At 40.9% G+C, this 25,472-nt stretch overlaps 1 protein-coding gene and 12 non-coding genes across 13 annotated transcripts; 1 reads left to right on the top strand and 12 right to left on the bottom strand.

The window, feature by feature from the left end:
- Positions 1–1,677: 1,677 nt before the first annotated feature.
- Positions 1,678–1,796, bottom strand: LOC117496257. Its single transcript, XR_004557259.1, has one exon. It is a non-coding gene; the product is annotated as a 5S ribosomal RNA (ribosomal RNA).
- Positions 1,797–2,749: 953 nt separating this feature from the next.
- On the bottom strand, positions 2,750–2,868 carry LOC117496256. Its single transcript, XR_004557258.1, has one exon. It is a non-coding gene; the product is annotated as a 5S ribosomal RNA (ribosomal RNA).
- A 954-nt stretch (positions 2,869–3,822) lies between these two features.
- Positions 3,823–3,941, bottom strand: LOC117496255. Its single transcript, XR_004557257.1, has one exon. It is a non-coding gene; the product is annotated as a 5S ribosomal RNA (ribosomal RNA).
- Positions 3,942–4,895: 954 nt separating this feature from the next.
- Positions 4,896–5,014, bottom strand: LOC117496254. Its single transcript, XR_004557256.1, has one exon. It is a non-coding gene; the product is annotated as a 5S ribosomal RNA (ribosomal RNA).
- Positions 5,015–5,968: 954 nt separating this feature from the next.
- LOC117496252 lies at positions 5,969–6,087 on the bottom strand. Its single transcript, XR_004557255.1, has one exon. It is a non-coding gene; the product is annotated as a 5S ribosomal RNA (ribosomal RNA).
- A 954-nt stretch (positions 6,088–7,041) lies between these two features.
- On the bottom strand, positions 7,042–7,160 carry LOC117496251. Its single transcript, XR_004557254.1, has one exon. It is a non-coding gene; the product is annotated as a 5S ribosomal RNA (ribosomal RNA).
- Positions 7,161–8,113: 953 nt separating this feature from the next.
- LOC117496274 lies at positions 8,114–8,232 on the bottom strand. The gene has a single exon (XR_004557274.1). It is a non-coding gene; the product is annotated as a 5S ribosomal RNA (ribosomal RNA).
- A 953-nt stretch (positions 8,233–9,185) lies between these two features.
- On the bottom strand, positions 9,186–9,304 carry LOC117496273. The gene has a single exon (XR_004557273.1). It is a non-coding gene; the product is annotated as a 5S ribosomal RNA (ribosomal RNA).
- Positions 9,305–10,258: 954 nt separating this feature from the next.
- On the bottom strand, positions 10,259–10,377 carry LOC117496270. The gene has a single exon (XR_004557270.1). It is a non-coding gene; the product is annotated as a 5S ribosomal RNA (ribosomal RNA).
- A 954-nt stretch (positions 10,378–11,331) lies between these two features.
- Positions 11,332–11,450, bottom strand: LOC117496260. Its single transcript, XR_004557260.1, has one exon. It is a non-coding gene; the product is annotated as a 5S ribosomal RNA (ribosomal RNA).
- Positions 11,451–12,411: 961 nt separating this feature from the next.
- Positions 12,412–12,530, bottom strand: LOC117496250. The gene has a single exon (XR_004557253.1). It is a non-coding gene; the product is annotated as a 5S ribosomal RNA (ribosomal RNA).
- Positions 12,531–14,863: 2,333 nt separating this feature from the next.
- trnal-caa lies at positions 14,864–14,972 on the bottom strand. The gene is made up of 2 exons: positions 14,935–14,972; positions 14,864–14,909 (listed from the first exon to the last, which is right to left on the bottom strand). It is a non-coding gene; the product is annotated as a tRNA-Leu (tRNA).
- Positions 14,973–16,256: 1,284 nt separating this feature from the next.
- dhrs12 (dehydrogenase/reductase (SDR family) member 12) lies at positions 16,257–25,056 on the top strand. Its single transcript, XM_034146533.1, has 10 exons — positions 16,257–16,445; positions 18,070–18,203; positions 18,865–18,947; positions 19,909–20,001; positions 20,129–20,210; positions 20,547–20,608; positions 21,821–21,925; positions 22,011–22,101; positions 23,186–23,323; positions 24,600–25,056. Exons 1-10 carry the CDS (start codon positions 16,390–16,392, stop codon positions 24,710–24,712), a joined length of 957 nt encoding a protein of 318 aa, XP_034002424.1. The 5' UTR covers positions 16,257–16,389; the 3' UTR covers positions 24,713–25,056.
- Positions 25,057–25,472: the final 416 nt, after the last annotated feature.

The raw sequence follows: 25,472 nt of genomic DNA, 5'->3' as shown, positions 1-25,472 counted from the left end.
ATATAAAATTAATAGCATCTTTTCAGTAGCATTAATTATAAATATTTAAGTGGTTCAATACAAGTCACTACAGCATTTCAAACTGAACTGTGAATAAATGCAATTTAAAAAAAAATAACCACAGCACAAAATGTCATAAATTGTGTTTTTTCTTTGTTTCTCTGAGGATTATTTACAAACAGGCTTATTTACATATAGCAATAACTCAGAAATGAAAAAGCTACATCGTCTAACACGAACAACCAGTTAGCATAATGATAATATATGTGTTATGTACAATGTAACTGGCAAGGCTAGAGCAAGAAAGAACATAAAGTTTGCAAAAGGTTTAAATAACTTCAAGTATCTGTCTTCAGATTACGTGGAGGTTTTAGTCCGATGGGAAGCAGATTTTAAGCGACACCGAAGATAAACCAAAAATGTGGTGGAGCTGCAAACCGTGTAGTGTTGCTGGGACAGAACAGGAGCTATAACCGTTGGAAAATACATCACAGACAATGCAACAAACGTGGAGACAGAACAATCACTTCTGTGATAAATGCCCACTTATTAATAAACTTCTAACAACCATGGGAAACCTCCTCTCTACATATAAAGTGATATCCAAGCATGGGAAACAAAAGACAGCATTTACCTGTTTGCATCCAGCTAGCCAAGCCTTTCTTGTGTACCAGCTACTTGTGAAGCCTCGTGTATAAATGTTGTCTTTTTCACGAGATTGCTGCGATATATTCAAATCGGGTTGGTCCGGTCCAAGGTCTTTAAGCAACAATTTATCTGCCAAACTTCTCCTTTCGAAAGGATTGGAGATTAGCTCTTGAACAGAATTAGGCGGGGACCGAGGTCCGGAGACTCCACCTGCACACGAAGCCATCCTCATCAACTACTACTGCGTCAACCGGATACGAGTCACTGTCCAAACTACTCACAGACTGCACTGGGCGCTGACATTGGCGCCCGGTGACCGTCATCTTTGACGACGCTGATTGGCTGAAATTATATTTTCGCGGCATAGTTTACACGTTACAGATAGCAACAGTCAGCTGCTAGTGGCTGCTGCTGCACTGGTTGAAGGCTCCTCTCTTAGCGCCCAGACGAGAGAAGGTGCATGGGCAAGGCCAGGCAGGAAACATGTGACTTATCAGTAACTTTAGACATCGTAACACAATTTTAAACGAGATTTTATTGTAGATTATACATTTTACTGATACCAATTATATAATATTTACCTTGTTCATTAAAAATAAAAATAAAAATATATATATTTTTTTAAACATATATTTTTTTTTTTTTTTTAATTTTAATTTTTTTTTTTTTTTTTTTTTTTTCAATATGGGAAGAGGTGGGGCGGCGCCCCTAGCGCCCCTATGGACCGGCCGCCACTGCTGAGGACAATGAAAAGTTAACTATTGCTCTAATAGACAATTTGCTCAAATATTGATATTTTAATAACTATTTCAAAGTCAAACAACAAAAAGGTCAAACAACAAAAAGGACCACTGTCAATCAACAGGGTGTAGGGGGCGGGTTCGGAGAGAAGCAGTGCCGTGAGTGGCCCTGTCCATTGTGACTTAGGTCCAATCTCACAATGGAAATGGAATATCACGATTGGATGAAGATTGGCTTACCCTCAAAAGAACGTGCAGGGAACTCTGCCGAGCAAGGAAGAAAAGCAAAAGCTTACGGCACCGGGTATTCCCAGGCGGTCTCCCATCCAAGTACTGACCCGGCCCGACCCTGCTTAGCTTCCGAGATCGGACGAGATCGGGCGTGTTCAGGGTGGTATGGCCGTAAACGAAATTTGAATCGGCACACACGCTATTTATAGCTGCTTAAACACCGCTGATAACGCAGCCTTCTTCTACAGCTAAAATACAATCCATCCTCTTTTACTCGAGCTTGGAGCCTAAACTACGGGCAAGAGGAAGCCATGAGAAAGATTTGAAATATGATCATTTCAAGTACAGACAAGTTTGAATAAAGTACAACCAAAATCAATACACTGAGCAAAACCGCCCCCATAGAAACTGATTCAAAGTCCTTGGCTTAGTTCCCCCTTTCAGAACAGACCATCGTTTGGGCGGATCTTGCTTAAATGGCAGCCGATTCCAGCACTTTGCAACAAAAAAAACCTTGAATTGAACTTTCAGCCAAACACCAAACAAGCATTCACACCAAGACGCTGTATTTGATATGAATGCATTGTTGATAAAAGTCATGATTCAAGATGTAATGGGCAACTTTCTGGGTTTTGCTAAATGTCCGCGTAATGTGCCAGCAAACATGGGGCTCCAAACAGGTGATTTACACGAGTAAAAGAGGATACATTGTATTTTACCTGTAGCTGAGAAGGTGGAGGGTTGCCAGTACTTGGATGGGAGACCGCCTGGGAATACCCGGTGCCGTAAGCTTTGACTTTATTCCTGCGTCAGCAGATGGCGCTGCCCGTTCAATTGACACGGTTGTAAACAGACTGAGGACAATGCAAAGTTAACTATTGCTCTAATAGACAATTTGCAAGAATATTGATATTTTAATAACTATTTCAAAGTCAAACAACAAAAAGGACCACTGTCAATCAACAGGGTGTAGGGGGCGGGTTCGGAGAGAAGCAGTGCCGTGAGTGGCCCTGTCCATTGTGACTTAGGTCCAATCTCACAATGGAAATGGAATATCACGATTGGATGAAGATTGGCTTACCCTCAAAAGAACGTGCAGGGAACTCTGCCGAGCAAGGAAGAAAAGCAAAAGCTTACGGCACCGGGTATTCCCAGGCGGTCTCCCATCCAAGTACTGACCCGGCCCGACCCTGCTTAGCTTCCGAGATCGGACGAGATCGGGCGTGTTCAGGGTGGTATGGCCGTAAACGAAATTTGAATCGGCACACACGCTATTTATAGCTGCTTAAACACCGCTGATAACGCAGCCTTCTTCTACAGCTAAAATACAATCCAGCCTCTTTTACTCGAGCTCGGAGCCTAAACTACGGGCAAGAGAAAGCCATGAGAAAGATTTGAAATATGATCATTTCAAGTACAGACAAGTTTGAATAAAGTACAACCAAAATCAATACACTGAGCAAAACCGCCCCCATAGAAACTGATTCAAAGTCCTTGGCTTAGTTCCCCCTTTCAGAACAGACCATCGTTTGGGCGGATCTTGCTTAAATGGCAGCCGATTCCAGCACTTTGCAACAAAAAAAAACCTTGAATTGAACTTTCAGCCAAACACCAAACAAGCATTCACACCAAGACGCTGTATTTGATATGAATGCATTGTTGATAAAAGTCATGATTCAAGATGTAATGGGCAACTTTCTGGGTTTTGCTAAATGTCCGCGTAATGTGCCAGCAAACATGGGGCTCCAAACAGGTGATTTACACGAGTAAAAGAGGATACATTGTATGTTAGCTGTAGCTGAGAAGGTGGAGGGTTGCCAGTACTTGGATGGGAGACCGCCTGGGAATACCCGGTGCCGTAAGCTTTGACTTTATTCCTGCGTCAGCAGATGGCGCTGCCCGTTCAATTGACACGGTTGTAAACAGACTGAGGACAATGCAAAGTTAACTATTGCTCTAATAGACAATTTGCTCAAATATTGATATTTTAATAACTATTTCAAAGTCAAACAACAAAAAGGACCACTGTCAATCAACAGGGTGTAGGGGGCGGGTTCGGAGAGAAGCAGTGCCGTGAGTGGCCCTGTCCATTGTGACTTAGGTCCAATCTCACAATGGAAATGGAATATCACGATTGGATGAAGATTGGCTTACCCTCAAAAGAACGTGCAGGGAACTCTGCCGAGCAAGGAAGAAAAGCAAAAGCTTACGGCACCGGGTATTCCCAGGCGGTCTCCCATCCAAGTACTGACCCGGCCCGACCCTGCTTAGCTTCCGAGATCGGACGAGATCGGGCGTGTTCAGGGTGGTATGGCCGTAAACGAAATTTGAATCGGCACACACGCTATTTATAGCTGCTTAAACACCGCTGATAACGCAGCCTTCTTCTACAGCTAAAATACAATCCATCCTCTTTTACTCGAGCTCGGAGCCTAAACTACGGGCAAGAGGAAGCCATGAGAAAGATTTGAAATATGATCATTTCAAGTACAGACAAGTTTGAATAAAGTACAACCAAAATCAATATACTGAGCAAAACCGCCCCCATAGAAACTGATTCAAAGTCCTTGGCTTAGTTCCCCCTTTCAGAACAGACCATCGTTTGGGCGGATCTTGCTTAAATGGCAGCCGATTCCAGCACTTTGCAACAAAAAAAAACCTTGAATTGAACTTTCAGCCAAACACCAAACAAGCATTCACACCAAGACGCTGTATTTGATATGAATGCATTGTTGATAAAAGTCATGATTCAAGATGTAATGGGCAACTTTCTGGGTTTTGCTAAATGTCCGTGTAATGTGCCAGCAAACATGGGGCTCCAAACAGGTGATTTACACGAGTAAAAGAGGATACATTGTATTTTACCTGTAGCTGAGAAGGTGGAGGGTTGCCAGTACTTGGATGGGAGACCGCCTGGGAATACCCGGTGCCGTAAGCTTTGACTTTATTCCTGCGTCAGCAGATGGCGCTGCCCGTTCAATTGACACGGTTGTAAACAGACTGAGGACAATGCAAAGTTAACTATTGCTCTAATAGACAATTTGCTCAAATATTGATATTTTAATAACTATTTCAAAGTCAAACAACAAAAAGGACCACTGTCAATCAACAGGGTGTAGGGGGCGGGTTCGGAGAGAAGCAGTGCCGTGAGTGGCCCTGTCCATTGTGACTTAGGTCCAATCTCACAATGGAAATGGAATATCACGATTGGATGAAGATTGGCTTACCCTCAAAAGAACGTGCAGGGAACTCTGCCGAGCAAGGAAGAAAAGCAAAAGCTTACGGCACCGGGTATTCCCAGGCGGTCTCCCATCCAAGTACTGACCCGGCCCGACCCTGCTTAGCTTCCGAGATCGGACGAGATCGGGCGTGTTCAGGGTGGTATGGCCGTAAACGAAATTTGAATCGGCACACACGCTATTTATAGCTGCTTAAACACCGCTGATAACGCAGCCTTCTTCTACAGCTAAAATACAATCCAGCCTCTTTTACTCGAGCTCGGAGCCTAAACTACGGGCAAGAGAAAGCCATGAGAAAGATTTGAAATATGATCATTTCAAGTACAGACAAGTTTGAATAAAGTACAACCAAAATCAATACACTGAGCAAAACCGCCCCCATAGAAACTGATTCAAAGTCCTTGGCTTAGTTCCCCCTTTCAGAACAGACCATCGTTTGGGCGGATCTTGCTTAAATGGCAGCCGATTCCAGCACTTTGCAACAAAAAAAAACCTTGAATTGAACTTTCAGCCAAACACCAAACAAGCATTCACACCAAGACGCTGTATTTGATATGAATGCATTGTTGATAAAAGTCATGATTCAAGATGTAATGGGCAACTTTCTGGGTTTTGCTAAATGTCCGCGTAATGTGCCAGCAAACATGGGGCTCCAAACAGGTGATTTACACGAGTAAAAGAGGATACATTGTATTTTACCTGTAGCTGAGAAGGTGGAGGGTTGCCAGTACTTGGATGGGAGACCGCCTGGGAATACCCGGTGCCGTAAGCTTTGACTTTATTCCTGCGTCAGCAGATGGCGCTGCCCGTTCAATTGACACGGTTGTAAACAGACTGAGGACAATGCAAAGTTAACTATTGCTCTAATAGACAATTTGCAAGAATATTGATATTTTAATAACTATTTCAAAGTCAAACAACAAAAAGGACCACTGTCAATCAACAGGGTGTAGGGGGCGGGTTCGGAGAGAAGCAGTGCCGTGAGTGGCCCTGTCCATTGTGACTTAGGTCCAATCTCACAATGGAAATGGAATATCACGATTGGATGAAGATTGGCTTACCCTCAAAAGAACGTGCAGGGAACTCTGCCGAGCAAGGAAGAAAAGCAAAAGCTTACGGCACCGGGTATTCCCAGGCGGTCTCCCATCCAAGTACTGACCCGGCCCGACCCTGCTTAGCTTCCGAGATCGGACGAGATCGGGCGTGTTCAGGGTGGTATGGCCGTAAACGAAATTTGAATCGGCACACACGCTATTTATAGCTGCTTAAACACCGCTGATAACGCAGCCTTCTTCTACAGCTAAAATACAATCCAGCCTCTTTTACTCGAGCTCGGAGCCTAAACTACGGGCAAGAGAAAGCCATGAGAAAGATTTGAAATATGATCATTTCAAGTACAGACAAGTTTGAATAAAGTACAACCAAAATCAATACACTGAGCAAAACCGCCCCCATAGAAACTGATTCAAAGTCCTTGGCTTAGTTCCCCCTTTCAGAACAGACCATCGTTTGGGCGGATCTTGCTTAAATGGCAGCCGATTCCAGCACTTTGCAACAAAAAAAAACCTTGAATTGAACTTTCAGCCAAACACCAAACAAGCATTCACACCAAGACGCTGTATTTGATATGAATGCATTGTTGATAAAAGTCATGATTCAAGATGTAATGGGCAACTTTCTGGGTTTTGCTAAATGTCCGCGTAATGTGCCAGCAAACATGGGGCTCCAAACAGGTGATTTACACGAGTAAAAGAGGATACATTGTATTTTACCTGTAGCTGAGAAGGTGGAGGGTTGCCAGTACTTGGATGGGAGACCGCCTGGGAATACCCGGTGCCGTAAGCTTTGACTTTATTCCTGCGTCAGCAGACGGCGCTGCCCGTTCAATTGACACGGTTGTAAACAGACTGAGGACAATGCAAAGTTAACTATTGCTCTAATAGACAATTTGCTCAAATATTGATATTTTAATAACTATTTCAAAGTCAAACAACAAAAAGGACCACTGTCAATCAACAGGGTGTAGGGGGCGGGTTCGGAGAGAAGCAGTGCCGTGAGTGGCCCTGTCCATTGTGACTTAGGTCCAATCTCACAATGGAAATGGAATATCACGATTGGATGAAGATTGGCTTACCCTCAAAAGAACGTGCAGGGAACTCTGCCGAGCAAGGAAGAAAAGCAAAAGCTTACGGCACCGGGTATTCCCAGGCGGTCTCCCATCCAAGTACTGACCCGGCCCGACCCTGCTTAGCTTCCGAGATCGGACGAGATCGGGCGTGTTCAGGGTGGTATGGCCGTAAACGAAATTTGAATCGGCACACACGCTATTTATAGCTGCTTAAACACCGCTGATAACGCAGCCTTCTTCTACAGCTAAAATACAATCCATCCTCTTTTACTCGAGCTTGGAGCCTAAACTACGGGCAAGAGAAAGCCATGAGAAAGATTTGAAATATGATCATTTCAAGTACAGACAAGTTTGAATAAAGTACAACCAAAATCAATACACTGAGCAAAACCGCCCCCATAGAAACTGATTCAAAGTCCTTGGCTTAGTTCCCCCTTTCAGAACAGACCATCGTTTGGGCGGATCTTGCTTAAATGGCAGCCGATTCCAGCACTTTGCAACAAAAAAAACCTTGAATTGAACTTTCAGCCAAACACCAAACAAGCATTCACACCAAAACGCTGTATTTGATATGAATGCATTGTTGATAAAAGTCATGATTCAAGATGTAATGGGCAACTTTCTGGGTTTTGCTAAATGTCCGCGTAATGTGCCAGCAAACATGGGGCTCCAAACAGGTGATTTACACGAGTAAAAGAGGATACATTGTATTTTACCTGTAGCTGAGAAGGTGGAGGGTTGCCAGTACTTGGATGGGAGACCGCCTGGGAATACCCGGTGCCGTAAGCTTTGACTTTATTCCTGCGTCAGCAGACGGCGCTGCCCGTTCAATTGGCACGACTGTAAACAGACTGAGGACAATGCAAAGTTAACTATTGCTCTAATAGACAATTTGCTCAAATATTGATATTTTAATAACTATTTCAAAGTCAAACAACAAAAAGGACCACTGTCAATCAACAGGGTGTAGGGGGCGGGTTCGGAGAGAAGCAGTGCCGTGAGTGGCCCTGTCCATTGTGACTTAAGTCCAATCTCACAATGGAAATGGAATATCACGATTGGATGAAGATTGGCTTACCCTCAAAAGAACGTGCAGGGAACTCTGCCGAGCAAGGAAGAAAAGCAAAAGCTTACGGCACCGGGTATTCCCAGGCGGTCTCCCATCCAAGTACTGACCCGGCCCGACCCTGCTTAGCTTCCGAGATCGGACGAGATCGGGCGTGTTCAGGGTGGTATGGCCGTAAACGAAATTTGAATCGGCACACACGCTATTTATAGCTGCTTAAACACCACTGATAACGCAGCCTTCTTCTACAGCTAAAATACAATCCAGCCTCTTTTACTCGAGCTCGGAGCCTAAACTACGGGCAAGAGAAAGCCATGAGAAAGATTTGAAATATGATCATTTCAAGTACAGACAAGTTTGAATAAAGTACAACCAAAATCAATACACTGAGCAAAACCGCCCCCATAGAAACTGATTCAAAGTCCTTGGCTTAGTTCCCCCTTTCAGAACAGACCATCGTTTGGGCGGATCTTGCTTAAATGGCAGCCGATTCCAGCACTTTGCAACAAAAAAAACCTTGAATTGAACTTTCAGCCAAACACCAAACAAGCATTCACACCAAGACGCTGTATTTGATATGAATGCATTGTTGATAAAAGTCATGATTCAAGATGTAATGGGCAACTTTCTGGGTTTTGCTAAATGTCCGCGTAATGTGCCAGCAAACATGGGGCTCCAAACAGGTGATTTACACGAGTAAAAGAGGATACATTGTATTTTACCTGTAGCTGAGAAGGTGGAGGGTTGCCAGTACTTGGATGGGAGACCGCCTGGGAATACCCGGTGCCGTAAGCTTTGACTTTATTCCTGCGTCAGCAGATGGCGCTGCCCGTTCAATTGACACGGTTGTAAACAGACTGAGGACAATGCAAAGTTAACTATTGCTCTAATAGACAATTTGCAAGAATATTGATATTTTAATAACTATTTCAAAGTCAAACAACAAAAAGGACCACTGTCAATCAACAGGGTGTAGGGGGCGGGTTCGGAGAGAAGCAGTGCCGTGAGTGGCCCTGTCCATTGTGACTTAGGTCCAATCTCACAATGGAAATGGAATATCACGATTGGATGAAGATTGGCTTACCCTCAAAAGAACGTGCAGGGAACTCTGCCGAGCAAGGAAGAAAAGCAAAAGCTTACGGCACCGGGTATTCCCAGGCGGTCTCCCATCCAAGTACTGACCCGGCCCGACCCTGCTTAGCTTCCGAGATCGGACGAGATCGGGCGTGTTCAGGGTGGTATGGCCGTAAACGAAATTTGAATCGGCACACACGCTATTTATAGCTGCTTAAACACCGCTGATAACGCAGCCTTCTTCTACAGCTAAAATACAATCCAGCCTCTTTTACTCGAGCTCGGAGCCTAAACTACGGGCAAGAGGAAAGCCATGAGAAAGATTTGAAATATGATCATTTCAAGTACAGACAAGTTTGAATAAAGTACAACCAAAATCAATACACTGAGCAAAACCGCCCCCATAGAAACTGATTCAAAGTCCTTGGCTTAGTTCCCCCTTTCAGAACAGACCATCGTTTGGGCGGATCTTGCTTAAATGGCAGCCGATTCCAGCACTTTGCAACAAAAAAAACCTTGAATTGAACTTTCAGCCAAACACCAAACAAGCATTCACACCAAGACGCTGTATTTGATATGAATGCATTGTTGATAAAAGTCATGATTCAAGATGTAATGGGCAACTTTCTGGGTTTTGCTAAATGTCCGCGTAATGTGCCAGCAAACATGGGGCTCCAAACAGGTGATTTACACGAGTAAAAGAGGATACATTGTATGTTAGCTGTAGCTGAGAAGGTGGAGGGTTGCCAGTACTTGGATGGGAGACCGCCTGGGAATACCCGGTGCCGTAAGCTTTGACTTTATTCCTGCGTCAGCAGACGGCGCTGCCCGTTCAATTGACACGGTTGTAAACAGACTGAGGACAATGCAAAGTTAACTATTGCTCTAATAGACAATTTGCAAGAATATTGATATTTTAATAACTATTTCAAAGTCAAACAACAAAAAGGACCACTGTCAATCAACAGGGTGTAGGGGGCGGGTTCGGAGAGAAGCAGTGCCGTGAGTGGCCCTGTCCATTGTGACTTAGGTCCAATCTCACAATGGAAATGGAATATCACGATTGGATGAAGATTGGCTTACCCTCAAAAGAACGTGCAGGGAACTCTGCCGAGCAAGGAAGAAAAGCAAAAGCTTACGGCACCGGGTATTCCCAGGCGGTCTCCCATCCAAGTACTGACCCGGCCCGACCCTGCTTAGCTTCCGAGATCGGACGAGATCGGGCGTGTTCAGGGTGGTATGGCCGTAAACGAAATTTGAATCGGCACACACGCTATTTATAGCTGCTTAAACACCGCTGATAACGCAGCCTTCTTCTACAGCTAAAATACAATCCAGCCTCTTTTACTCGAGCTCGGAGCCTAAACTACGGGCAAGAGAAAGCCATGAGAAAGATTTGAAATATGATCATTTCAAGTACAGACAAGTTTGAATAAAGTACAACCAAAATCAATACACTGAGCAAAACCGCCCCCATAGAAACTGATTCAAAGTCCTTGGCTTAGTTCCCCCTTTCAGAACAGACCATCGTTTGGGCGGATCTTGCTTAAATGGCAGCCGATTCCAGCACTTTGCAACAAAAAAAACCTTGAATTGAACTTTCAGCCAAACACCAAACAAGCATTCACACCAAGACGCTGTATTTGATATGAATGCATTGTTGATAAAAGTCATGATTCAAGATGTAATGGGCAACTTTCTGGGTTTTGCTAAATGTCCGTGTAATGTGCCAGCAAACATGGGGCTCCAAACAGGTGATTTACACGAGTAAAAGAGGATACATTGTATTTTACCTGTAGCTGAGAAGGTGGAGGGTTGCCAGTACTTGGATGGGAGACCGCCTGGGAATACCCGGTGCCGTAAGCTTTGACTTTATTCCTGCGTCAGCAGACTGGCGCTGCCCGTTCAATTGACACGGTTGTAAACAGACTGAGGACAATGCAAAGTTAACTATTGCTCTAATAGACAATTTGCAAGAATATTGATATTTTAATAACTATTTCAAAGTCAAACAACAAAAAGGACCACTGTCAATCAACAGGGTGTAGGGGGCGGGTTCGGAGAGAAGCAGTGCCGTGAGTGGCCCTGTCCATTGTGACTTAGGTCCAATCTCACAATGGAAATGGAATATCACGATTGGATGAAGATTGGCTTACCCTCAAAAGAACGTGCAGGGAACTCTGCCGAGCAAGGAAGAAAAGCAAAAGCTTACGGCACCGGGTATTCCCAGGCGGTCTCCCATCCAAGTACTGACCCGGCCCGACCCTGCTTAGCTTCCGAGATCGGACGAGATCGGGCGTGTTCAGGGTGGTATGGCCGTAAACGAAATTTGAATCGGCACACACGCTATTTATAGCTGCTTAAACACCGCTGATAACGCAGCCTTCTTCTACAGCTAAAATACAATCCATCCTCTTTTACTCGAGCTCGGAGCCTAAACTACGGGCAAGAGGAAGCCATGAGAAAGATTTGAAATATGATCATTTCAAGTACAGACAAGTTTGAATAAAGTACAACCAAAATCAATACACTGAGCAAAACCGCCCCCATAGAAACTGATTCAAAGTCCTTGGCTTAGTTCCCCCTTTCAGAACAGACCATCGTTTGGGCGGATCTTGCTTAAATGGCAGCCGATTCCAGCACTTTGCAACAAAAAAAACCTTGAATTGAACTTTCAGCCAAACACCAAACAAGCATTCACACCAAGACGCTGTATTTGATATGAATGCATTGTTGATAAAAGTCATGATTCAAGATGTAATGGGCAACTTTCTGGGTTTTGCTAAATGTCCGTGTAATGTGCCAGCAAACATGGGGCTCCAAACAGGTGATTTACACGAGTAAAAGAGGATACATTGTATTTTACCTGTAGCTGAGAAGGTGGAGGGTTGCCAGTACTTGGATGGGAGACCGCCTGGGAATACCCGGTGCCGTAAGCTTTGACTTTATTCCTGCGTCAGCAGACGGCGCTGCCCGTTCAATTGACACGGTTGTAAACAGACTGAGGACAATGCAAAGTTAACTATTGCTCTAATAGACAATTTGCTCAAATATTGATATTTTAATAACTATTTCAAAGTCAAACAACAAAAAGGACCACTGTCAATCAACAGGGTGTAGGGGGCGGGTTCGGAGAGAAGCAGTGCCGTGAGTGGCCCTGTCCACTGTGATGCTGTGACTTAGGTCCAATCTCACAATGGAAATGGAATATCACGATTGGATGAAGATTGGCTTACCCTCAAAAGAACGTGCAGGGAACTCTGCCGAGCAAGGAAGAAAAGCAAAAGCTTACGGCACCGGGTATTCCCAGGCGGTCTCCCATCCAAGTACTGACCCGGCCCGACCCTGCTTAGCTTCCGAGATCGGACGAGATCGGGCGTGTTCAGGGTGGTATGGCCGTAAACGAAATTTGAATCGGCACACACGCTATTTATAGCTGCTTAAACACCGCTGATAACGCAGCCTTCTTCTACAGCTAAAATACAATCCAGCCTCTTTTACTCGAGCTCGGAGCCTAAACTACGGGCAAGAGGAAGCCATGAGAAAGATTTGAAATATGATCATTTCAAGTACAGACAAGTTTGAATAAAGTACAACCAAAATCAATACACTGAGCAAAACCGCCCCCATAGAAACTGATTCAAAGTCCTTGGCTTAGTTCCCCCTTTCAGAACAGACCATCGTTTGGGCGGATCTTGCTTAAATGGCAGCCGAAAGGGACTATTTTATTTTGTACATAATTATTTACTAATAAAAACTATTTAAATTAGAGTGTGTATTTTTCTTTCATATTGCCACACGTTTTATAAAAGCAATAGCTCACTTCAGGCCGTGGGCTATTGCATAACTGTATACAGGAACAACACTCAAGTACAATAATAATAATGGTATGTACCAAGTCAGCCTTAATAGACAATAATAGTATAATAATCTTTTTTTCACTTTTTATGTTTTCCAAGATTAATCATAATCCCCACAAACTGAGCCAAATTATTAAAAAATAATAATTGTGTTGCATCAATCATACATTTAATTTAAACATAAATATGAATTCACATTAGGGAAGATACAAATTCACATCGACTGTCTGGTTTTTAATTGTCGTGTATCACCACCAGAGGGCAGTGCTCCCTCTTCTATGGAGACAGGACTTTGAAAACCAGAGCCAGAAACTGTGTGGATAAAATAGATTACATTACATCTAGCTGACGCTTTTATCCAAAGTGACTTACAATCTTACAATAAGTGCATTCAACCATGAAGAAACAACGTCAAAAGCAAGAAACCTGCAGGTGCATTTCCAATCTATAAACCCAGCCAGATGAAGTGCTGCTGCATTAACTTCCCCTCAAGCTAAATCCTTTGTAAGTGCTATACTCTTAACAGAAGAGATTTTATTTTGAGCAAAGATGCAGTCCAAACAGGTGAGTTTTCAGATACCGTTTAAGTTGTTGTTTCAATGAAGAATCGGTAGGCTCGTTATCAGGTGCAGCAAAATACAATCAATTTATTGTATATTGTTGTGCATAATAAAGTATAGTTCATATCCATCAACATTCAATTCATTGCCAAACAAACTGAGCTGTACTACTCACAACCTCGCGCTACGGCGGTCAAAACTCATGCTCTTCCGGGGTCAGACACGATCAATCATGTGACACACACCTTATACACCTGTGCCCTGCAGGTAAAATGACAGCAGTGAATAACACACACGTGTGACAGTTGTCCTGTTTGGGTTATGACATTTAACTAAAATGGTTTACAGTCATTATTAAAGTTAATTGAAGAAGTTGTTTATGCTTTTATGACAGACAAAATGAAATAGGGAACATTTATAATACATCTCAATAAAAATGTTTTAATTCACAATAGGAAAGTGCTAATATCCGATTCAGACCCATTTTTTATTCATGCATTTATTCCTTTATGTATGTTTCTCAGCATTTATTTATTCTTTAATTCATGTTTTCCTTTCTGTATTTATGTATTCCTGTGTGCATTTATACATGTATTGATAGTAATGTATTGGTTCTCTACATCCTACAAGAGTGGTATTATAAAACAATATCATATTTTGACATAAAATCTTTGTTACATGTTTAGTTGTTTAAATCAAATCAAATCAAAATGCATTATCGCCCCAAATCACAAGAAATGCCTCAAAGGGCTGTACAAAGCAAACAAAAGCAAAGAGAAAAACAAAATACAAACGTCATAGCATACAAAGAACATTATACAACATTATACATCAACATAAGTATTGCCATGTGATAAAGGCGTGGGACTGAAGTTTACTATTTAACCGGTTTTTGCTGGTATCAAAATGGCATAATACAAAATCGAAATGTACAATCTGTCATGCAGTGGTTTGACAAATAAAACACAGCAGTGGTGCGAAAAAGGTTTGTCAGAAGTAGAGGTTGCTGCTTTATTCCTTGTATCTGTCCATGTATTTATTTATTTTCAACATGCACGCTTTTTTATTCATGCATGTATTTATTTATTCCTGTATGCATTTATGCATGTATTGATAGTAATGTATTGGTTCTCTACATCCTACAAGAGTGATATTATACAACAATATCATATTTTGACATAAAATCCATGTTACATGTTTAGTTGTTTACTATTTAACCGTTTTTTGCTTGTCTCAAGAAGGCATAATACAAAATACGAACTAAAATATCCAAAACGAAATGTACAATCAGACTCAGTAATGGCGAGAAAAAAAGTCTGTCAGAAGTGGGATTTGAACCCACGCCTCCATTCGGAGACCAGAATACCCATTACAATGGAAGGTTGTACCTTGAGTCTGGCGCCTTAGACCACTCGGCCATCCTGACAACTGGTAATTTTAGTTGAGTAAAACATTAAAGTATTTACACTTTGATAAAGTGCCACATGTCGGTGTGTGTATGTAGCTCTCCTCCTATTCCGCTTGAAAAATATGTAATATAAACGTAACATTAAAGCGTTAAACTCAAAGAAACCCTCCCGTGGTTTCGCCATGTTTCCGGGTTGTTGACGGCAAAACGCCATTGACTGTGTAGTAATACATGTCCACCACTAGAGGCGCTAGAATATGGAGGACGGAACATGAAATGAGCATAAATAAATAAATAAATACATAAATAAATGTATGAATAAATACGGAAATAAATACAGGAATAAAATGATAAAATAATAAATAAATACAAGGATAAATAAATGCGGCATAAATATGGTAATAAATAAATAAATGAATAAATAAAAATAAGTTGAAAATAAAAACAGAACATTAATGTATGTTTCATTTTCTCAACTTTTATATATATATATATATATATATATATATATATATATATATATATATATATATATATATATATATATTATTCATATGTTTGTATTTATGTTTTCTTGTATTGATTTATGTATTTATTTCCACATTTATTATTATTTTATTATTTTATTTCTGTTTTTATTTCCACGTGTATTTATTGCTTTATGTATTACCACATTTATTTATTCCTGTATTTATTTATTTATTTCCGGATTTATTCAAACATTTCTTCATACATTTATACTATGTCATGTTCCGTCCTCAGTAATACACCAAGATGTCCACTAGGGGCGCTAACACATGGGAGGCGGGGTCTCGTTCTTTCCTATGAGAGCTGCTCATTGGCGCATGAAGGCAAAATGGCCCAACTTTTGAGAGAGCGAAACGTCACAGATTACCCGTCATGCCTGGCTAGAGCATGCGCAGTTGAGTTGCCCCTTAAGCCCCGCCCCCGAGCTGCCGCTCTCGGCTCACTAGAATGAATGGAGAGAGAAAATATATCTAGATTCGGCTTTTAGTGCATTTTACAACTTTAAGGACTTAATGATTATAATAAGGGCTATACAATAGTTCATACTGGGTAGTTTATTTAGTTTAAAAAAAAGTATCCGCTGATTTACAGACGTCTCTTTCCCCATGTTAGTCAATGGGGAAATGTCTTTCTGGATCCAGTGACGTCACGGACTGATACGGAAATTGTAGTACCGCCGTTTGGACACGAATATTTTCCTCAGAGTCCGGCGCACTTCCTAGGGTCTTGGTTATTAAACACACACTTCCGGATCTCAATCACGTGACTCCCCGCCCTCTTACTACATAACGTCCATGCTACATAACTCCCTCTTTATGAAACAAACATTGGACTTTGCTCACGTACTACACTGCCTTTAACTGAACACTTTTAAACACAAACTGAGTCACAATTGTGTTAAGAAATTATGTCGTTTTACAGGAACGCCGTGTGGTTTGTGAAAGGGCTCCAGGAGTACACAAAGTAAGTGGGGATTATCACCTGTATCGCTATTTAAACAGTCAAATGCATTGTAGTTTTCATGATTTGCGCAAATGTAATCCTTCCTAGGTTAAACCATGCATGCTGCCTTGCTGGTAATGACATTCAGATCATGTGCTGTTGTATAGTATGTTAAAGTTAATGTTTAACCAGCAGTATTTACACAATATCAGTGGTGGAATGTAACAAAGTAAATTTACTCAAGTACCATTCTGACATGATTGTACTCTACTTGGGTTTTTCCAATTGTGCTTCTTTATACTACTTCTACATTACATTACAGCGGTAAATATTGTGCCTTTTTATTCCATTCAAATTAATTAAAACTCCTTATAAACATACATTCCCAAATGATAATGTGCTTCACACTTTCCCAGGGTCAAAAGGGATGTCTTTATATTGCTAGTTTTATCTGACCAATTCCAAACCCTAAGATATGAAATGTACAATACGCCATTTATTATTAAAATACTTGCATATTAAACCAAAAAGCAAATTGATTGAACATTTGAGCTTGATCCATGATATCTCAAAAAGACAAACGATTAATATTTCACTTGTTGTTCCAGCTCTATCCAAATATCCTTTCACTTATTTTAAATATCTTTACTGATGGAAATATCTGACCAGAGTTGTAATATCTCCTCTTCAGTATGAAATAATATTATTAATCACTTGTATATAGACTCTTATGGCACTACTTATATTCTATGTTATTGTATTTACTTGCACTATTATCTGTTTTATTGTGTTGCACTGTTGGAGGAGCCTGTGACCTCCGATTTTCATTGTCATAACTACACTGTAGCTATGCACAAATGATAATAAAAGCCTTGAATGTGGTATTGTTGGTGCCAATATGTCTTCTTTTTAAAGGTCACCTATTGTGCAAAATCCACTTTGTCATGTCTTTTATACATAAACATGTGTCCCCTCTGTGTAAAGAGACTCTGAAAGTTTCAGGAAAAAAGATTCTCTCTCTTTTTGTCCTGATCCATTTATATAAAAACCTGTCTGAAAATGAGCTGATCACATTTTGGCCACTTTATGTCATAACGAACCATTAGGCGCTTTCACACCAAGTACTTTGCCGTACTTAGTTCCCACTAAGTAGCGAGGATAATAAAATGGCGGCTTCACAAACCTTTTGGGAGTTTTTCGGGGCGTGGTTTGCAATCCGCCCAGCCAATCAGAAATGGGAACTTTTTTTCTCTCCAGGAAAGTACCTGCTCTCTAGCAGGGACTGAAAAGGGGGGGAAAGTTCTCATGAACTAATTTCTCTTTTTGGTGTGAACGCAAAATCCCAGGAACTATCGGAACTAACAGGAAAAGTACTCCGGTGTGAAAGCGCCTATTGTGTTCTTTTTAACCAAATCTCTCTCAGAGGGGCGTGGGGAGTGGCTCCTTATTTTCATCTAAAGTAACAGACACAGAATCAGCACTTTTGAAACAGGGCTGAAACAGAGGGGATTATGGGATGCTGCAATGATCTGTTTGGTGTTTGGAGCCAAACACTTCAGAGACATGTTCTGTATATATCTGAGACCTGTCATATATTGATGAAAAACAGTATAATAGGAGACCTTTAATGTTCTCTTCCTATTAGGAGTGGCTATGAAGCTGCAGCGAAGCATTTTGTTGCTGCAGACCTGGATGTGAACCTGAGTGGGAGGTCCTTCATGATCACAGGAGCTAACAGTGGGATCGGTAAAGCCACGGCGCAGGAAATAGCCAGCAGAGGTGAGTGTTTAAGTGGCTCTAACCAACCAAAAACGTTGTCAGGCGACTTCAAACTTTTATGCTTCCAGCTATCAGTAATGCAGTAAATTAGTAATTGTTTTATTATCCGAGTACTGAGACAATGAAATGCAGTTAGAATCCATCCAGAAGTGCAAATGAAGAAGTGTTTTATGGTATAATAAAATAATATATATGACAGATGTTAAAAAAGTATATGCAGTATGGACAGTATATATGGGTATATGCACTATAGAGGAAGTTAACATATAGACACTATCATATAAATAAGAGACAGAATAATATGAATACACTATAGACTCATATTTATATATTCTATTGATTAACTGGTGAAGTAATTCTTCATACATAAATGGCAGAAAATGCAGTTCTTCTCAAATATATATTTCCCCGCTTTAACACAAAACAATGTATATATAATTATTTACTTTGAAGGACTGGGATTTTCACTCTTTTCAGAGATTTTAAAGACAAAACTATCATCAGAGAAATGATTGACAGATGAAATAACAATGAAAATATTTGCGGATATAGTAGCAGCTGGGTTTTAATCAGAGCATCGTGACTTTAATAGGGTTTTTGTCTGTTCTCACGTTGCTGCTGGTTTGTCCACTCATGTGTGTTTTTATTTTTGAGTCCGCAGGAGGAACAATTCACATGGTTTGTCGAAACGAGGGGCGAGCAGAAGCAGCCAAAGAGGAAATTGTGGAACGGAGTAAAAATCAGGTGAGAAATCTGTCTGACCTAAAGGAGGATAAAAGAAGACGGTTTACGGTTTACCGATTTATTTGGTTTGTTATTTTATCTTTTCTTGATTACCATTTACCTCTTTTATGTATTTGTTTGTTTATTTATTTGTTGTGTTTTTTTTAGGGTGGTCCTTAAAATCGAAAGTCGGAAAGTCTAAGCTCCATCCCCCAGAATTCATTCTATTAGTCAAGAAAACTCTCCTGGTGAATTTTTTCCTCAATCTGACAACATGTACCCCTCCCTCAACATGTACCCCTCCCTCAACATGTACCCCTCCCTCAACATGTACCCCTCCCTCAACATGTACCCCTCCCTCAACATGTACCCCTCCCTCAACATGTACCCCTCTCTCATCATGTACCCCTCTCTCATCAACCTTGAAGTGTAGCCTCAGTTGCAGCACCATGGCTGCTGGTGTGGCAGCCCAGGTTGATGAGGGAGGGGTACATGTTGAGGGAGGGGTACATGTTGTCAGATTGAGGAAAGAATTCACCAGGAGAGTTTTCTTGACTAATAGAACGAATTCCGGTGGTTGGAGCTTAAAATAAATGAATTCGGAAATGTACATGGCACTAAGGACCAGCCTAATGTTTTTGTTTTGTTTGTTTGTTTTTTAATAACAAATGTTTTTCTTTAAGAAGAAAAAAAATATATGATAATTTAGTTTTTGGGAGAAGGGGTGGGATTAAATAAGTGTAAACTTCATCCCACCCCTTTTCGGATGTGTAATTAAGTAAATCATTTGTTCATTTAGAATCAGTAATATCTTTGTATATCAATTTGACACTAATAATTCTCATGTTAAATTTCATTATAATTATTATTTTTTGTATTACTGTTTTACACATTCAAAATAAATCAAATCAAAGAGAAGATGCTCCTTATCTAAATCCGTTGACAGAGGAAACATAAAACACACTTTTCTTTTTATTCCCAGAACGTTCACGTCCACATTGTCGACATGTCCAGCGCCAGAGAGGTCTGGGAGTTCGCCCAGAACTTCTCCCAGAGCAACACGGTGCATGTTCTGGTAGGTTCTGGTGTCCTGTAGGTCAGTGTGTGTTTACCTGTGACACACACACACACACACACACACACACACACACACACACACACACACTCTTGTTTATAATGTAATCTTTTATTGTGTTAACTAGATCAACAACGCCGGCTGTATGGTGAACCAGAGAGAGTTAACTGAGGAGGGTTTGGAGAAGAACTTCGCCACAAATACACTGGGTAAATAAAGTGAGAGTGTTTTTAAAACCTCCTTATTAAGCTTATTGGAGTTTTCCCTTTCCTGTAGTGTGTCATACAGGTTTGTGTGCATGTAAATGGTCTGCAGAGGCTAAAATCCCAAAGTTTCTCTCCCCTGGAATAATGTGCTCTGCCAAATTAAATTATTCCAGGAAGTAAAAGTCTAAATAATGCTTCGGCAGATCAAAATTGAATAATAAAATAATAAAATCAAACATTTCAACAAGTATTTAGAGTTTTTGATCATTTAGTTTGGATTTAGCAGATGTTGCAAAGAAGTGTTGCTAAAATGTCTTCTGTGTTTATTTTAATTTTCAGGTACCTACATCCTCACCACGGCGTTGATACCTGCACTCAAGAAGGTGGAAGACCCGAGAGTGGTGGGTTGAATTTAAACTTTACACAAAACCCTCATGTCATATCAAATTATGAAAAACAAATGCATTTGGGAAAGTCAAAGATTGTTTGTTACTATCAGAATAGTACAAGAAGAATACAAGAAAGTACACTGGATAATCAAATATTTTCAGTATACCAGAATTCAAAGACCTCATGCACTAATTGTTATTCTTTATTAAAGGTCCCCTATTATACTGTTTTTCATCAATATATAATAGGTCTCAGATATATACAAAACATGTCTCTGATTGGCTGAAACACCAAACAGATCATTGCAGCATCCCATAATCCCCTCTGTTTCAAAAGTGCTGATTCTCTGTTACTTTAGATGAAAATAAGGAGCCCCTCCCCACGCCCCTCTGAGAGATATTTGGTTAAAAATAACACAATGGTGCTCTAGGAGGAGATTCAGGTGATAAGGGGGGGGGGGGGGGGGGGGGTTACCTTGGTTGGTGAGTGATTGGCTAATGGTTACACAAGCCAAAACATCGTTATGACATCATAAAGTGGCCAAAATCTGATCAGCTCATTTTTAGACAGGTTTTTATAGAAATGGATCAGGACAAAAAGAGAGAGAATCTTTGTTCCTGAAACTTTCAGAGTCTCTTTACACAGAGGGGACACATGTTGATGTAGAAGAGACATGAAGAAGAGGGGACACATGTTGATGTAGAAGAGACATGCAGAAGAGGGGACACATGTTGATGTAGAAGAGACAAGAAGAAGAGGGGACACATGTTGATGTAGAAGAGACATGAAGAAGAGGGGACACATGTTGATGTAGAAGAGACATGAAGAAGAGGGGACACATGTTGATGTAGAAAAGACATGAAGAAGAGGGGACACATGTTGATGTAGAAGAGACATGAAGAAGAGGGGACACATGTTGATGTAGAAGAGACATGAAGAAGAGGGGACACATGTTGATGTAGAAGAGACATGAAGAAGAGGGGACACATGTTGATGTAGAAGAGACATGAAGAAGAGGGGACACATGTTGATGTAGAAGAGACATGAAGAAGAGGGGACACATGTTGATGTAGAAGAGACATGAAGAAGAGGGGACACATGTTGATGTAGAAGAGACATGAAGAAGAGGCGACACATGTTGATGTAGAAGAGACAGGAGAAAGTGGATTTTGCATAATAGGTAAGCTTTAAAATTAGAAATTAATATTTGCTCTTCTTCAAAGGTCACGGTGTCGTCGGGCGGGATGCTCACACAGAAGCTGAACGTGGACGACCTGCAGTTTGAGAAGGGGACGTTTGACGGTACCACTGTCTATGCCCAGAACAAGGTAAAGGAGATGGAGTTAGAACACGATATGACTGCGGCGTGTGTGTTGTGTCTGCTGAAGTGTTTTTGTGTTGATGCTCTGACAGAGACAGCAGGTGATCCTGACAGACAGATGGGCGTCCCAGCACAAAGAGATCCACTTCTCCTGCATGCACCCCGGCTGGGCCGACACTCCAGGTAGGGAAAGGATATTAGATTAACATGTTGAGAACAAATGGCAGCTATACCTTCTTTGAGACATAGACATACAATAAATCCCTGCTAGCATTATAGCAAATCATGCAATGTGTTTAACGTGCATGTCGAAATCCTGATCCTATTTATGTTGCAGCCCTAGTCTACATCTAAAAACGATCTGAATTTATTACCTGACACCAGAAATGCCACAAGTACACACACCCTTTACTCAAGTAGAAGTACAGATACTCGTGTTTAAAAATACTCTGGTAAAAGTAGAAGTACTGATTAAACTTCTTTACTCAAGCAAAAGTAAAGAAGTATGGTCTTTGAAATGTACTTAAGTAAAAAGTACCCATAACTACCAGCTGTTTTAAAGAGTACCTGAGCTCCCTTTATATTAATAGAACAATAATGTCATTGTTAGCTAATGAATGTTTCCATGCTGAACAACGGCAACATGACAACGTTTTCATTGGTCCCTCTTCTTTAGAGAAGACCAGGAAATGATGGATACACGGATCGTGTTCAAATCAATAGGCACGCAATGACTCTAAATAATAATGATCACGCCACCAAACACACATTCAAACTAAAGGAACCAGCCTGTTTGGAAAATGTAAGAAGTAGAAAGTACAGGTGTTTGTGTTCAACATGTAAGAAGTAGAAAGTACAGGTGTTTGTGTTCAAAATGTAAGAAGTAGAAAGTACAGGTATTTGTGTTCAAAATGTAAGAAGTAGAAAGTACAGGTATTTGGGTTCAAAATGTAAGAAGTAGAAAGTACAGGTATTTGTGTTCAACATGTAAGAAGTAGAAAGTACAGGTATTTGTGTTCAACATGTAAGAAGTAGAAAGTACAGGTATTTGTGTTCAACATGTAAGAAGTAGAAAGTACAGGTATTTGTGTTAAAAATGTAAGAAGTCAAAGTAAAAAGTGGTCAGAAAAATAAGTAGTGGAGTAAAGTACTGATACCAGAAAAATGTACTTAAGTACAGTAACAAAGTATTTGTACTCCACTACTTCCCACCTCTGATTATCCCCCAAAAAACGTTGCTTCTGTGATTTATTTCCTTCCTCTGTAGCTGTCCAGACGTCCATGCCTTCGTTCCACGCTAAGATGCAGAACAAACTGCGGACGGAGGCGATGGGAGGGGACACGGCCGTGTGGCTCTCTGTGTCTGCGGCCGCCATCAAGCAGCCGAGCGGACTGTTCTTCCAGGGTCAGAAACTAAAACCTGTTTGTCATCTTTTTGCTTTCACAACTTTTGATTGGATAATAGAGGCTATGGGCGGCCCTGTCTTAGTGCGTGGGAGAGAAAGACCTACTGGAGGGAACACGGGGATTTTAGCCTTTGCAGACCATTTACATGCACTAAAACCTATATAACACTACAGGAAAGGGAAAACCCCCAAAAGCACATTATGGCCTCTTTAAAATGTGTATTAAACACAGACCTTATTTATAACTCTGCAGCTCTTCGGAGCATGAGGGGGAAAAGGGACAATGCACATTACTGAACATGAGTCTATCATGTAAAAGTGCCAACATTAACCGTTAAAGGTGGGGTATGTAATTCACTTCAGAAACACTTTTTGTTATATTCCATGGAATGCTCTTAACATCCCGATAGCAATGAATATATTAAATGCTTTGACAATAAATACATAAAAAAAATGTCATCTGTGGAAGCTGTGGCGCTGTAAAAAGCACGACCAATCATCTGAGCCGGCCCGGCTAAAATAACTGGATGGCCTACCTGCCTGTCAGCCTTCCATCGGGGCACAAACTTATCTCGTGCCCTCATTGGTCATGTGCACGTGTGTTGGAGGAGGGGCTCTGTAAGGAAGTCTGAAGGAAGGGGCAGATTTTTTCCGGCTGCGTACTTTCAAATTCTAGCGCACTCGAGCTGGTTTCTCCATTCTTACCTACCCTACCTTTTTAAGGCTAAATTAATCTGCAATCCCTAACAAGGTGGTGGCAATAAAAGAAAAACAAACAAGGGCACATAAGCACAGAAAGAAAGCTTATAGTTTTATCTTGATTTGTGCAATCAGCTAACTGACCATCTTACATTTCTTTTTGAAATTTCACAAAACAAATAATGCAAGTCACGCATACAGACAAACGGACATGAAGAGACGGAGACACAACAACATTCAAAACTGTGTGTAGCAGAGAACCAGGGGGGGTTACATTCCATATAGGTTTTAGTTGAAGTCTGATCTATACGGGTTTACAAACTCAATCCATCCCTTCCAACACTTGTCAAATGTGTCTGTCTTGAGTCTTAGAGCAAATGTTAATTTTTCCATAACAAAAACCTCGTGCATCACATTGAACGAGTCTGCTAAGGTAGGTGGTACTTGGCGTAACCATGTTTTCGTTATGGCGACTAGCATTACTTTAAACATGTACATTTGAGAGAAAGTGTAACACATTTCTATGCTTTAGCATCTCTCTTTTTGTCTGATGTTTATCCGTGATGTGTTCTGCAGATCGTAAAGCGGTGGCAACGCACCTCCCTCTGGCCTCCTCCCGCTCATCCCCTCAGGACGAGGAGAAGCTGCAGGCGGCGCTGGACGAGTTCGCCCTCAAGTTCAAACCTTAATATCTCTGTAAACGCACTTATTAAACCAAGCACTCCTTAATAATTACCAATGTTTACATAATTGTTATTTTGCAATGTACAGGATGTTTATTTGATACATTTGTTAAAGCTGCTTGAAGAACAAAACACACTCAAGTCAAGTTGTTTTTTGGAAGGAAGAGTGTTGTTGTTGGGAGATGAATCTACTGAATCAAACCTGAAGGAAAATATAGATCTTTAAATACACTAAATATAAAACCTTTGATACTGCATTCATCGAGTCTACTGGGAGATATTTATCAGCCTACACATACATGTATTAATGCAAAATTGTTATTTGTAAATTAAATATATTTATACGGTTTCTCTCTTGTTTCCATCCGTGTGTGATGTCTTAAAATGTGTGATGCCCAACAGGGTCTAAACTTATCTAATACCTTCAGTGTTAGAGTTAGAGTAAAGTAGTACCGAGGGTATTGTAAAAACAAGACAATAAATGGTCTCGCAATTTGTCGAGAAGGTGCACCCGCTCTTTTAATTAGTCATTTATTCATACATGGTTACATCAACGTACAGAAACACACAAACATCATGTATCTTTCCTGCAACAGAACAATACACCACTGGCCCTGGATGAATTCATTTTTACTGCAACAGAAGTTTAAGTATTCTTAATCTTTAAACTTGTATGCAAATCATCCATTTAAATCATACACTTTACATGAACACAAGGATTTATTTAGCAAAACAAGCTATTGTGTTTCAGTATTTTTAACAACTA

This window comes from Trematomus bernacchii, unplaced genomic scaffold (assembly GCF_902827165.1).
Source record: "Trematomus bernacchii unplaced genomic scaffold, fTreBer1.1, whole genome shotgun sequence".
Taxonomy (NCBI): Eukaryota; Metazoa; Chordata; class Actinopteri; order Perciformes; family Nototheniidae; genus Trematomus; species Trematomus bernacchii.
This window is presented reverse-complemented; position numbering and strand designations above follow the sequence as displayed.

Coding starts and splice junctions, on each gene's coding strand:
- dhrs12 (XM_034146533.1), top strand. CDS start 16,390: ATGTCGTTTTACAGGAACGCCGTGTGGTTTGTGAAAGGGCTCCAGGAG. Junction 18,948..19,908: donor TGGAACGGAGTAAAAATCAG/GTGAGAAATCTG, acceptor TTTTATTCCCAG/AACGTTCACGTCCACATTGT. Junction 23,324..24,599: donor GAGCGGACTGTTCTTCCAGG/GTCAGAAACTAA, acceptor TGTGTTCTGCAG/ATCGTAAAGCGGTGGCAACG.